Source organism: Mixophyes fleayi, chromosome 4, assembly GCF_038048845.1.
Source record: "Mixophyes fleayi isolate aMixFle1 chromosome 4, aMixFle1.hap1, whole genome shotgun sequence".
NCBI classification, from domain to species: domain Eukaryota; kingdom Metazoa; phylum Chordata; class Amphibia; order Anura; family Limnodynastidae; genus Mixophyes; species Mixophyes fleayi.
Genome location: NC_134405.1, coordinates 163,852,462 through 163,866,288, shown reverse-complemented (window position 1 = coordinate 163,866,288; position 13,827 = coordinate 163,852,462). Strand labels below are relative to the sequence as shown.

General features: G+C 46.4%; 1 protein-coding gene across 1 annotated transcript in view; it reads right to left on the bottom strand.

Moving 5' to 3' along the window:
* The window catches only part of LOC142152284 (armadillo repeat-containing protein 10-like), a 37,118-nt gene that overhangs the window by 18,778 nt on the left and 4,513 nt on the right, over positions 1 to 13,827 (bottom strand). Inside the window, exon 3 of the mRNA XM_075208756.1 lies at positions 1,706 to 1,711. Within this exon, the coding sequence (XP_075064857.1) occupies positions 1,706 to 1,711 (6 nt within the window). The remainder of the gene's footprint in view (positions 1 to 1,705; positions 1,712 to 13,827) is intronic.

The window sequence follows — 13,827 nt, the reverse complement described above, 5'->3', positions numbered from 1 at the left end:
ACCCAGGCACCGCTGGAAAGAAAGAGCACCTTCCTCCCCGCGCAAACTATGCTCCAGCACAGCTCCGGACACCAGTGCCAAACACAGCCGCCGCGATACGCCGACACAGACCAGACTTGGACTGGAGGAAGCAGAAGAGGTTCCAACACAGAACCAGGTAAATTCGATGGGTCTAACACACACAAGGATATTTATTCCGGATATTTAGGCTGGGGAGCTCCGATGCACACAGCCTACTCCATGCTCCACCAGGCCACGCCCACAGGGCAGTCACTGTTTAGATAGTAAACACTCAACCTCCAGAGGAGTGAGCAACATGTTCTCTGAGACAGAGAGATCTGTCGTGTGGTCAGAAAAAAGTGTGATTTGTCCCAATTCAAAATGAGTTGAATCTGGAATAGCTTTGTGCAAACTGCACAACCTCAAATGTTGAAACCATCTTCCCAGGGTGTAATGAAGTTGGAAAGTCAAGTCAAATAGCGATTAAAATGTGACCATCTTTAATGCAAACACACAGACAAAGAAGGCTGTAGCCACCTTATTGCTGGAGAGGCAAATACTAATGGTACACAGGTAGCAAGGTGACGAATCTGGATTGTTCAGCAAGAGCAGAGTGTTTATCTACTACCTTGCTATACGTGGAAAGCTAAAGAGCAGTCCACTGGTTACAGGTTTGCAGATACACAACAGTCAAGTCAGGTGCAAGGTCTACAGTTACAGAGAATAACCAGAATGGGAAAAAACGACTGCAGATGCACAGGATGGAGTCCTTATTGCTGGAGAAGCAACTGCAGGTAGCACATGAGTAACAAGTATCAGGAGTCAGAATTGCACACACATAGCATAGTAGATTTCCACGGACAGCAAGGTAATAGATAACACAGGTCAGTCCACTGATTACAGGTTTGAAGACTTACGATAACCAGTTCAGGAGCAACACCTGCAGATGCACACATTTACGGGATCAGGGCAGAAACAGCTACTGCTGATTCAACTGGTTACAGGTCTACCGACACACGTTAACCAGGTCAGGAGGAAGATAACAAGGTAACCAGATATACAGGGTCTCATGGACTGTATCTAAGTGACACCATCAACTTGCTCACGGATTCAATGATCTGGCTAAGAGAGCCAGGATTTGTAGAGCTCAACACCAGTACAGTTCATTAACTGCTGAGAGATACAACAGAGTGAATTAACTGCTGCATTTCTGAAACAGCAGGAACCCCTAATATAGTAGGGAACAGCACCTAAGTTCTCAGTGCACAGTGACCTTCATACAGAACGGACATCCATGTGCAAGCCAATAGACATCTTACCAAATTTTGTAAGGAATCTATCATATCTCCTGGAGGAAACACGCTTTGCTGTCAGGTGTCCAACAACAGACCCAGAAAAAACAACCTGTGGGCAGGGACCAGACTGGATTTATGAAAATTGATAATCCAACCGAGGGACTCCAGGGGCTAAATGTATCAAGCTCCAGTTTTTATATTTCACAGATTAAAAATAGCGACAAGGATTTATTTTTTCACAAGCATGTTCCGGTTTTGTATCTACAAATATGGTGGTCATCGTGACCAGAAGATAAGAAGACTTCAATCAACATGGACACTTTGGAATTACAAATATGGGAGTCTTTGTGACCGAAGTTAAGAAGATGTATTTCAAGCATGAACATTTATGAATACAAATATTTTGGGACATGGTTGTCAAGCAATTTTGGATTAGAAGCTGCTGACATAAGAAAAAAACATCCTATTGGTGAGTATATTGGGTTTTATTATTTTTAATGCATTTATGTAGTATTAAAGAGGTTGTTTTATGTATATATATATATATATATATATATATATATATATATATATATATATACACACACATTTTTTTACATTTTGTTTTGTGGAACTACAGGTCGCAGCCAGCAATGGGTGTCAGGCCATGTTGGCACTTGTGGTTCTCCAAGTGCCAGCATGACATGGCTGCCATCGGTATGCTGGTGCTTGTAGTTATACAAGCATCAACATGCCCGTACTGTTTATGGCACCCTGGCATGGCTGGGGTTTGTAGTTCCACAAAAAAATGGTGTCTGTTTGTTTATACAGCATCACAGGGACCTTTTGTTTATTTACCCGGGAGCGGATAGCCTAGGTGGTGCCTTCACTCCGGGTCCCTGTAGGAGGTGTGCAGCCTCTGGGCTTACGTCACCTCTAATGCTGCGGCAGCCGTCTGGTAATAGCTGTGTGTTACACAGACAGTGCTGCTTTGTGAGAGTGAAGCTGTCAGCCACTCCTCTCAGCCGCACGGCTTGCTGACATCCCCCTAGCAATGAACAGTTCTGTCACATCTGGGAACTCTCGGCAGGGCGATAGACTGCGTCACGACTCCTCTATGGAGAACATGTCACTAACACTCCTGGAGCAGAGGAGAGCTCACCAGCGGTAGGATTTATTAACTTCATAGTTGCCAACATTGGCAACTTGTGTCCCGGGAGGCAAGTGGGTGTGTGAAGACGGGCTTGAAGAATCGTGCCGTTAGCCACGTCCCCAAAACTTTCTTCGGCCAATAAAAATAGGGGCAGGGCCACAATGACGTGTACACAGCCCCACAGTAATGTTCGGCTGGTGGGTTTTCCTGAAAAGGCAGAGGGTGATGCTCCGGAGACATTCTTGGAGAACTGGATGATCCAGACATTCGGCAGAGAGGAGTTCATGGCCCAGATTGCGGTGGAGAGGGCGCATTGGATCCCGGCTCAGAGGCCGCCTCCTGGTACACAGCCACGCACATTCATTGCTAAGGTGCTACAATATAAGGATCTGGATGCTATTCTGCGCCTGGCTCGGATTAAGGCCCCCTTAATGTATCAAAACCAAAGAGTGGCTGTATTTCCTGATTTCTCTGTTGATGTACAAAAGAGCAGAGCTGAGTTTATACAGGTGAAGCGTCGTCTTCGTGAGATGCAACTGTCGTATGCTATGCTTTTCCTGGCCAGACTGCGGGTTGTTGCAGATGGAACTACCCTTTTCTTTGGATCGCCGTTTGAGGCGACTCACTGGTTGGATTGGAGAGCTCCTAGGAGGTCTTCGTCCGGATTGAAGATGCTCCTGATGATGTATTGACCTCCTGGACTGAAATGATGCTATTGAAGATTGTGTGCCTTTGATAGTTATAAAGTTTAAGATAAGCTCCGTTAATGTATATCACTTTGATCTATGTTTATACATATTGAAATGCTTTGATTAATATAGAAGTTATTTGGATGCTTACGAGGGTGTTAATTATAAGGTGATATTTCTAAAGCTTTTGGATATTCTACTTGGTGCTAGTGGATCGGATGGGTGTGGGGTGCTAGAGGAGTAATATGGTGAAGTTGCGGGCTGGGGCTGTTGGCCCTTAAGAAACCGTGGGTTGGATGGGCCTATCATGCTACTCATACGTGTCACTCTAGAGGGCTATCTCTTCTTATACGTAAAAAAGTAAATTTTGTTTTGGAAGAGGTGGAATCTGACCCATTAGGTAGATATGTTTATGTAAGGGGTATTTTTGATTCTAAACGTATAAAGTTACTGTCAGTTTATGTCCCACCCCCTTATAGTGGTGAAGTTTTAAAGAAATGCAGTGACTTCATCTCTATCTCCTGACACTCCTGTGCTTTGTTGTGCAGATTTCAATAAATGTGTTGGATTCTAATGTTGACAGGTGGAGGGAGGTGGGGGACACTACACATGCTAGAAAATCGAAGTTTGCTGCTCTGGTGGAAGAGATGGGCTTGGTGGGCGTGTGGGGTCTGAGACATCCGGCAAAGATTTGCTTCTCTTGTTATTCTACTTCATATTATGCCTTCTCCCGAATTGATTTAGGTCTTATCAAGGGAGATGCTGCCGGCTGTCTCTCGGATGTTGCATATTTACAGAGAGGGATTTCAGATCATTCCCCGTTGGTTCTGACTGTAAAGCTTAATGCCTCTCGAGGCCAAGTATTTTGGAGACATAACCCCATCTGGTTGACATTATTGAAGGATACAAATACATTAGAATCTCAATGGGAGGGGTATTTTGCTACTAATGTTGATACAACGGTTCCACCTCTTGTCTGGGATTCATTCAAGGCTTTTTTAAGAGGTTCCCTAATTAGAAGTATTAACTATTTAAAAAAAAAAGAGTCTAGGCTGTGAGTGTCAGGAGCCGCGGCGGCCTCGGGCACCGCCGCGACTCACTTCCTGTGCCAGTGAACGTCCCGGCCGTCTCCATGACAATCGGGGCGTCACTTCCGGTTTCTCGGGCCCGACCGTTGCCAAGGCAACGGCCGGACGCCGAGTGTAGCAAGCGGTGCGCCCCGGCAAGTGAGGCAGCCGGGCGCATGCGCTAGGATAGCCTGCGGGCTAATTATTATTGGTAGCACACCTGGGATGCATTTCAGGGCTAAGCCCTGATTAGCCAAAGTCTGTATATAAGGCAGGGAGGGCTTAGCCTCCCTGCCGGTTATAGCGTCCAGTTACCTGTCAGCTTAATCTGCTCCTGCCTTGTATTGGTGAAAACCTGTTGGACTGCTTCCCTGTGTATGACCCCTTGCCTGGATTTGGACCCTGCCTGTTTTTCTCGTGACCCTGACCTCTGGCTTGTTTACCGACCTCCCTGTCTGCTCGTGACCCTTGACCTCGGCTTGTTTATTGGAATTTCTACCTGCTGCCGGTCCTTGACCTCTACTTGGACTTTTACTCTGCTTGCCTGGGTTCTCCCCAGCCGGTACACACTTCACGACCCTCTGTCAGTCTGCAGCCCAGTCTGTCCCCACCATCAGGGGCTCCAGTGAACACCTGACTGGCAGAGTAGACTCCGGGTTGTGTTGTGCCGGCTGGAGGGGTTCCTAACAGTGAGATATGTTAGAAAAGGAGGTTGTGCAGTTGGAGGAGGTGTATCTCTCTTCTCATATGGCTTCTGACAGGCTGGCTTGGTTAGTGGTACAGCGAGAGTGGTCAGACTATTTGTTAGACAAATTGAGGCGCAAGTTGCTATTTGCTAGGCATACTCAGTATTTTGAAGCAGATAATGTGGTAGGTTTCTGGCATACTTGGCTAGATCAGAGAAGGTGGCGACTGTAGTGGCGGGAATTACGAATACCTTGGGTGTTGTGCATACCTTGACTGAAGAGATTAGCGACATTTTTTACGTGTATTTTAAAGATGCATATGCGTCTAGGGCTGAATACTCGGATTCTAAAATTTAGACAGGTACTTGGCGGCGGTTTCCTTGCCTGAGCTAAGCGCAGATGGTAGAAAAAGTCTGGATTTGTCAATCACTGATGAGGAGATTGTAGCTGCGATACCCTCGTTTCCAAATGGCAGGGCTCCGGGCATAGACGTGATTCCTATAGAGATGTATAAGAAGCATATGGTTTTTTTTGTGCCTCGCTTGCAAGAAATGTTTACAAGTCTTAGAGATTTGGGGTCAGTGTCTCCGTCTGTGTCTGAAGCTCTTATAGTTCTTATTCCCAAAACGGGAAAGGACCCCTTGTTCCCGGAATCATACAGACCTATATCACTATTGACAACGGATATTAAAATATTGGCAAAATGTTAGTGTCGCATTTGAGTCGGGTGATTGGTGAGATTGTGCACTCTGATCAAACTGGTTTTATGCCGGAAAAATCTACGGCTATAAATTTGCGTAGGCTTTTTTGTCATCTGCAGTTGCCCCACCCTGCGGAGGAAGAGGCGGTGGTGGTGTCCCTAGATGTCCCTTTGATTCTGTGGAGAGGAGGTACCTGTGGGAGGTGCGACTGAAATTTGGGTATGGGCCGGTTTTCGTTCAGTGGGTGCGATTGCTGTATTCTTGCCCTACAGCTAGAGTCTGTGTAAACGGCTCCGGTTTCGTCAGTCTGTCATGGGCAGAGGTACAAGACAGGGGTGCCCTCTGTCCCCCACTCTCTTTGACTTGGCCATAGAGCCACTGGCATGTGCTGTTAGGATGCAGTCAGATATTACTGGATTTAGGATGGGCTGCAGGACGGGCACGATTGCCCTTTATGCAGATGATATGCTACTTTTTACTGTCATACCTGTGCTTTTCCGCGTGGTCACAGTTTTTGGTAGGAATGCGGGGCTTTTGATCAACTAGGACAAATCCAGTGTGACTCCGATTAAGGGTACTTGTCCTATGGGACAAGTTTTGCAGACTCCCCTCAAATGGACTCCAGTATTTAAGTATTTGGATTTCTAGTGATGGGTAAGCGTAATGTCCAGCCTCAGATTGACTATCTTAAGAGCCGGGTTGGGGTGTGAAAACAGGTGCCAGTAACGGTCACTGGTAGAATAGATTTGGTTAAAATTATAATTCAGCCAAAATTTCTGTATGTTTTGCAGCAATAGCCGATTTATATCCCTCATAGTATATTCCGTTCTGTTGAGCGTCTCATAGCCTCTATGGTGTGGGCGGGCAAGAGAGCAAGAATCAAGCTCACTACTTTAGATCGTTCCCGGGGGTCGGGCTCTGCCGAATTTGCGGCTCTATTACTTTGCTTTTCAGTTGGCACATATTGAGGTATGGTTCCGGTCGCGGATGGGTGTGGATCTACATGATTTTCTAGTCTCTGGGACAGGTTCTAAACATCTACGGGTGCAGTTTCTTCTAGCTGATAGGTCTGGGGGTGATCCTCCTTTATTGATACAAGCCATGAAGGTGTGGCGATTCTCATCTCGGCTTGGGGGTGAATTGGTTTGGGATCGATGTACTCCACTTTGGGATAATCGGGATTTTGGTGAGCTGGTTAGGATGGAGGGAGCTGGAGCCTGGCGCATTTATAATATAGTACATATTGGGCAACTGTATGAGAATGGGATACTGCATTCTTTTGAGCAATTACAGGGATTATATGAGCTACCTAGGTTACTTTTACAGGTATCTGCAGTTAAGACATGCTTTGGCCTCGCAATTTCGGGAAGCTGCCCCCGAGTTATAATGCAGATCCTTTGAGGGTGCAGCTTTCAAGTTTGGGCCCGAGGTGGCAAATTTCGACTTTGTATTCGTCGTTGTTGGATGGATCTGGTGTGAGTGGCTTGCCAGAACTCCGGCGCCGGTGGGAGGGTGATCTTGGGCAAATTAGCGATAAGTGTATTTTACTCCTCTTCGGCTCTCTAAACTTAGCGGGGGTCAGGTGCTTCTGTGTCCTAAGTGTGGGAGTGTGAGGGGGAATTTTTGGCATATGCTTTGGGAGTATTGAAAAAGTCTGCTTGGACACACGAAACGCGTCACTGTGCTGTTTTGTTATTCTCTATTCCAAGGAGTATCCACTAATGAGCATTGGCTCAACCCAGCCTCATCTATCGTGAAGACATCTGATACATTGTGTCTAGAGGCATTACGTATATCGTGTCCTCAAGAGGACTTTTTCTTCAACTATCCGTGTATCAGTACGGACAGATTTTGGTGGTGCGCACCACACAAGATACATCGTGGAGCCTCAAGCCGTTTGAGCCGCCTGTGTGGCATGACGGGGTCTCAGACTTACATTCCCTTTAGCGGGTAAGCTTTGGATGGTCTATTTATTTACCAGTTTGACAAATTATCGGCTGAATGAATACCACTTACAGCGGAAGAAGTTTTGTTATATCTACGCTCCACTGCTAATACATCACTTTACAGCTGATACTATGGAGCCACACATCTGATTACATGTACCGCCTCACTTGTGGGAATTTTACTTTTAATCTAATAGCCGGAATCTGGTGAAATAGAGCTTTTTCTATCTATATCCTTATACAGCGCTATTACTCTTTTGGTCATACTGATACGCTGATTTATGAAAGTATCCAGGCCTTTTTTTATATTGAGACACCTGTTGGAACTCTCACATACACAGGTCTTGATGAGCCTGTCTATTTTCTCATGTGAATATTGATTTTATTTATTTTATGTATTGTATTTATTTGTTGCTGGAGTAAACATAGGTACAATTATATATTGAGTCTTTGTATGTTCATCTTCATAATTTTTCACTTTGATTAGAACATCTCATGCACAATCAGTCTTTTTTGGTTCATATATGTCTACTTATTAGAGGATTTGCACTCCCTCTATTTGATTCACTGCATCTGATATTCTATTTTATAAATTGTATGTCCATTGTGTTACCTATTAGCGCCAGAGATTTCTAATATATGCTTTGGGAGTGCCCGTTGGTTTCTTACTTCTGGAGAGAGGTGGGGGGTTTGTATAAAATCAGTTGGAGGTGGGCGTGTGACCAAGATTATGTATATTTGGTTTGGGTTTGGACAAAAACATCCATAAGCTTAATAGATTGCTCATTAATACGATACTTATGCTGGCGAAAGTGGTCATCGCTAGGAAGTGGATGGCGTCGGGAGGCCCGACTATGAGAAGTTGGATTGATCTTGTTAATGACACAGTAGGCCATGAGAGATTCATGTACACCCGTAGGAACAAAGTTGATAAATATGAAAAGATTTGGTAAAGATGGAGAACGTCCCCCATATGTTACAGAAGGATTGAGGGAGGTGGAGCTTTCCTAGTGAAGTGTTCGGGGCAGACACCCAGCCGCCTTTGCTATTAAAGGTCAGTGTTTTGTAACTTCTGTCAATATTGCCTCACTGTATCTTGTATTTTATGCAATTTGCATAGTCTGTCTATATATTCTGAGCTATAGTGCATTTTGATTGTGTTATTTATAATTATTTGACACAGAGCCCTTCGTCCTCGGTCTCAAGAACCCTCCCAACCCCGAGATGTCATCCTTCGGTGTAACTATTATACTACCAAGGAAGCGATCCTGCGGGAATCTTGCAAGACTGACTCAATTTCGTTTGAGGATGCCTCTCTGCAAATTTTTCAGGACATTGCTCCGCTTACACTCCTCAAGAGGCGTGAATTGAAGCCCGTGACATCTATCCTCAGGGACAATAACATTCGCTATCGATGGGGCTTTCCGTTCCGCATTTTGGTCTGGCATCATAACAAGCTTCATTCGGCTCGTTCATTGAAGGAAGCAGTTCAACTCCTTGGGACTCTGGGTCTCCCGGCCCCGGCCTCTCTTCCCCACCCGGTGACATCGGGACCGTTGTCCAGCTCTCTGAGATCCACTTCTGCCTCCCGGAAACTTCCAACTACAGAGTGGTCGACTGTGACAAGAACCGCTAAACCATCTGTTGCTGTTCCACCGCCTTGATATTTGCTCACTGTGTTTTCTTTTCTTTTTGTTTCAGAAACCACCCTGTTTCATATACCTCCCCTCTGCATGACTGACCGCTGGTTTTCGGTCCTTCTCATGTAGATTGGGAGGAGTTAGGGGCCATTGGTTCCAGTTGTTGGGTTAAACGGTTTTCTTACTAACTCTCTATGTGATTACTTTATTGTATTGTTTTCTAATTGTTTCAGTATGCTACTTACCTACTGCCCTTAACGCATTCTCTTTATCACTGTTTGGCAGTTTCACTGACTTTGGGTAGTGGTTTGATTTCCTTCCCTCACGACATTCCTTTTCCACCTAGCTTGCTATATTGTATTTTTTGACCCTGGCTGGGAAGTAATGTGGGTGTCCACATTCTACGGCTGGTACTCCCAGGTCTTTTCAGTGTTCGTATTCCTGGCCACGTTCCCATTATGGGTATATTGCCCTTGCCCGGGCCTCCCTTGCCACTGGCACTGCCCCGTACCTTTCCTGGCCGGCATCATGGACTAGGTGTGCCCCCGCACGCTGGCCCTGTCCACTACCCTGCATCCCTTTTTTCCTTCTCCTCTCCTTCCTATCCCTTTTTACCTCAGGCACTTCTTCATACTCTTCATTTTTATTGCAACTGTGTTAACGTGGAACTGTTCTTTTTTTCTCTTGCAGTGCGACCGGTCCTCGCTGGGGGACCTGAGGCGGCCCTGTCTTCACCTCCTGATGGCTCTTAGGATCTTCTCATTGAACGTTAAAGGATTGAACAGCCCACAAAAGCTCACAACACTTTACCTCACACTTAAACAACATAGAGCAGATATAGTTTTTCTTCAGGAGACACAGTTTACCCGTCATTCACATCCAGAACTGAAGTCTAAACGGTACCCTTCTGCTTTCCATGCTTGTGACCCCAGACAGAAAAAACGAGGAGTAGCTACACTTTTTGCATCCCATGTGACATTTGAGCTTTTGACATCTCATTCTGACCCTGATGGTCGATTTCTAATCCTAGTGGGTAAACTCAATAATACTTTATGCACCTTAGTTAACGTGTATGGCCCAAATCAAAACCAGCGTTAATTTCTTGTTGCCCTAGACTCCTTGCTCTCTCAGGTGCGCCAGGGAGAAGGGATTATGGCAGGGGACTTTAATGTCGTAGTAGATGATACTATAGACAGATCGTCCACTTTGCTTCCCCCCCCGTCAGTGGCTCGGAGTCCCGTAAATCTAAGGCCTTGGTGTCCCTTCTCTCCCATCATCTCCTCTTTGACTCCTGGAGGCTTAGGGAACACTCATCCCGAGATTATACATTTTACTCTCCGGTTCATGGTACCTATTCACGAATAGACATGGTCTTCCTCAGCCACGATCTGTCATTAAAGCTCAGGGCGGCCCATATACACCCGATGGTTTGGTCTGACCACTCTCCTATATCAGCCGATCTCTCAGACATAGTACCCCGCCCTCGCCCCGCTACGTGGCGTATTAATGACTCCATTCTCCATGATCATCCACTTACCTTAGAGCTCCGGACCCTTCTTGAGGAGTATTTTCTTTTTAATGACCTCCCCGATACTTCCCCCATGACCCTCTGGGAAGCCCATAAGGCAGTAGTGCAGGGCCATCTTATTAGCATGGCCTCACGCCATAAGAAGTTGGCCATTTCCAAACGTGCGTCATTAACTATTCAACTCCAGACCCTGGAGAGACAGCATAAATTATCCCCAGATGAAGAGGTACTGACCAAAATTCTAAAGGCGAGATCGGATTTGAACCTCCTTCTCTCTGAGTCCACTACCTTGGCCCTGAAACGGCTGAGGCAGACATTCTATGAGAAGGGAGATAAAGCTGACAGAATACTACCCACCCGTCTGAGTGCTCAGAGATCTCAAAACAACGTCATGGCCCTGAAGTTTCCTTCTGGCTCTTCCATCTATTGTCCTGACCAGAAAGGGCGCGAGTTTCAAAAATTTTATTCTACATTGTATAATTTGGATGCCCTAAATCCTGGGAGTGCTCCACCTGCAGATACTATAGCAGCTTTTTTGAGGCAAGCGAATCTCCCTACCCTTTCCAGTAGCCTACCTCAGCAACTAAATGAGGAGATTACATCGGAGGAAATACTGGCAGTTATCAAGGCCCAAAAGACCTCCAAGGCCCCGGGGCTTGATGGCTTCTCCGCAGCCTAGTATAAAAGATTTTCCCAGACTCTGGTTCCCCATCTCCGCTCCCTGTTCAATGCTGTCTTGCATGGAGATCCCTTCCCCAAATCGATGTTAGAGGCGCATATTGTAGTCATACATAAGGAGGAGAAGGACCCTAGCGACTGTGCAAGTTACCGTCCCATCTCCCTTCTTAACGTTGACATTAAGATATATGCAAAGATCCTGGCCACCCTCTTGAATGGAGTCCTTCCAGATCTAATCCACTATGATCAGGTGGGTTTCATCCCGGGTCGCCAGGCTAGGGTTAATACTCGCCGCGCGATAAACCTTGTTCAAATCATTAACCAAAGATGCCTCCCGGCCGATCTCACTGGATGCCGAGAAGGCGTTCGACCGAATTTCTTGGGATCTTATGACCCTTGCTCTGAAGGTGTACGGCTTCTCGGCTGAATTTTTGACCGGGGTATCTGCCCTCTATAACTGTCCCTCAGCTAGGGTCCGGGTGAACGGATCTCTATCTGACCCTCTCTCCCTCTCCAACGGGACGAGGCAGGGCTGCCCCCTTTCGCCCTTAATCTTTGCAATAGTGATAGAGCCCTTGGCGGCAATGATCAGACAGTCGGCATCGATCTCAGGTGTGACAGTAGGGCCGCGGGAATTCAAGGTTTCTCTTTTCGCAGATGACATACTTCTCTCTCTGACGAATCCTCAGGAGTCTCTACCCGCCTTATATAACCTTATGGATGAATACGGCCTCCTCTCTGGCTATAAAATTAATTTTGTTAAATTAGAGGCCATGCTCCTCCATGCTTCCCCTTTCCTTAGGACCAGTTTACAGACTAATTTCGCACTACGCTGGCAGGCGAATAAGATCAAATATCTTGGAGTTTATATCACCTCGACCTATGATAGATTGTATCGGGAAAACTCCCCCCCCCCCCCCCCCCCCCCCCTCCTTCTGTCAAAAATCAAACAGGACCTGGAGACTTGGAAGAGCTATATCCTATCGTGACTGGGGAGGATCATCGCTATTAAGATGAACTTGGTCCCTAAGCTTCTATACCTTTTTCAGACTCTTCCGGTGAGGGTTCCCGACTCCGTGTTTAGAGATTTGCATTCCTCCTTCCTAAAGTTTATATGGCGTGCCAAGACCCCTAGAGTCTCGGTAGCAGTGCTCAAAAAGCCCAGGGCTCGGGGAGGCAGGGGTTTTCCAGACATTACATTTTATTATTTGGCATCCCATCTGACCCAGGTGGCGGTAACCTATGCCCCTTACCAGTCCATAGCATGGGTGGATCTGGAGGCCCACTATGTTGGGACCCCCTCTATGGCATCGCTCTGGAGCTTGGCTAATATAGATAGACCACCAGCGGCCTCATCTCTTCAATCTCTTAAATTCTACCTGTCGCTTTGGGACTCATGCCGGGTCAAATATAAATTGTCCTCCCCTCTCTCACCTCTGACTCCTCTCTGGGGCAACCCACACTTCCCTCCTGGCAACTCAACACAGCAGTTTAAACATTGGATAAGGGCGGGAATACGGGTGGTTTCGGACCTGGCAGTCAATCAAACTTGGGCTTCTATGTCGGAACTTCATCATAGTTTTGAACCGTTCCATCCGCTTTTTTTTTTTTGAGTACTTCCAGGTCTGACACTTCGCCATGTCTATGCCCCCCCAGGAGGTTCTCCGGGCCCCGACCTTCTTTGAGTATATGTGTCTACATTCCCCTCTCACTAAAGGGATGATCTCCCAGATCTATAATTGACTCATAGACTATACTTTTGACATGAGTGGGAATGGGAAAATGACCTGGGACCTCCCCCAGATGAGTCATGCTGGGAGGAGACCAGGGAGGGGATTGCCAAGAGCTCGATCTCTACATTAATTAAGGAAACAGCCTACAAAGTGTACTATAGGTGGTACTATACTCCTGATAAGCTGTCTCGAATGTTTCCTACGGCCACTCCGAGCTGCTGGAGGGAATGTGGCCAGAGAGGTACGTTGCTACATATATGGTGGACCTGCCCTCGCATAGTTCCTTTCTGGAACATGGTTCTTACACTTATTTATCTGTTGTTCTGACACAGAGTTTATAAGGACCCTTGGTCATTCCTTCTCTCTCGCCCTATACCTGATGAAAGCGCGCCTTCTAAAAAGCTTATCTCTCACATCTTGGCAGCTGCTAAATTCCTAATAGCAAAACACTGGAAAAACCCCAGGGCTCCCTCTATGCAGGAATTACGGTCCTACATAGGACATGTCGCAAGCATGGAGAGTACAACGTGCTACCTTCATGATAAATCATAATTTCGACAAGGTGTGGACCCCGTGGTATTTACTAGAAAGCCGTAGCTGCCTTTCCAGTATGACTCCCCCTCCCGCTGATGGAATATAGCTCTTGGGCCGCCTCCGGACCCCCCAGGCTGGATATGGTGTTCTGCTGGTGAGTAATGTCTGTATGCTAGTTTTCTTTTTGGTAGCCAATGT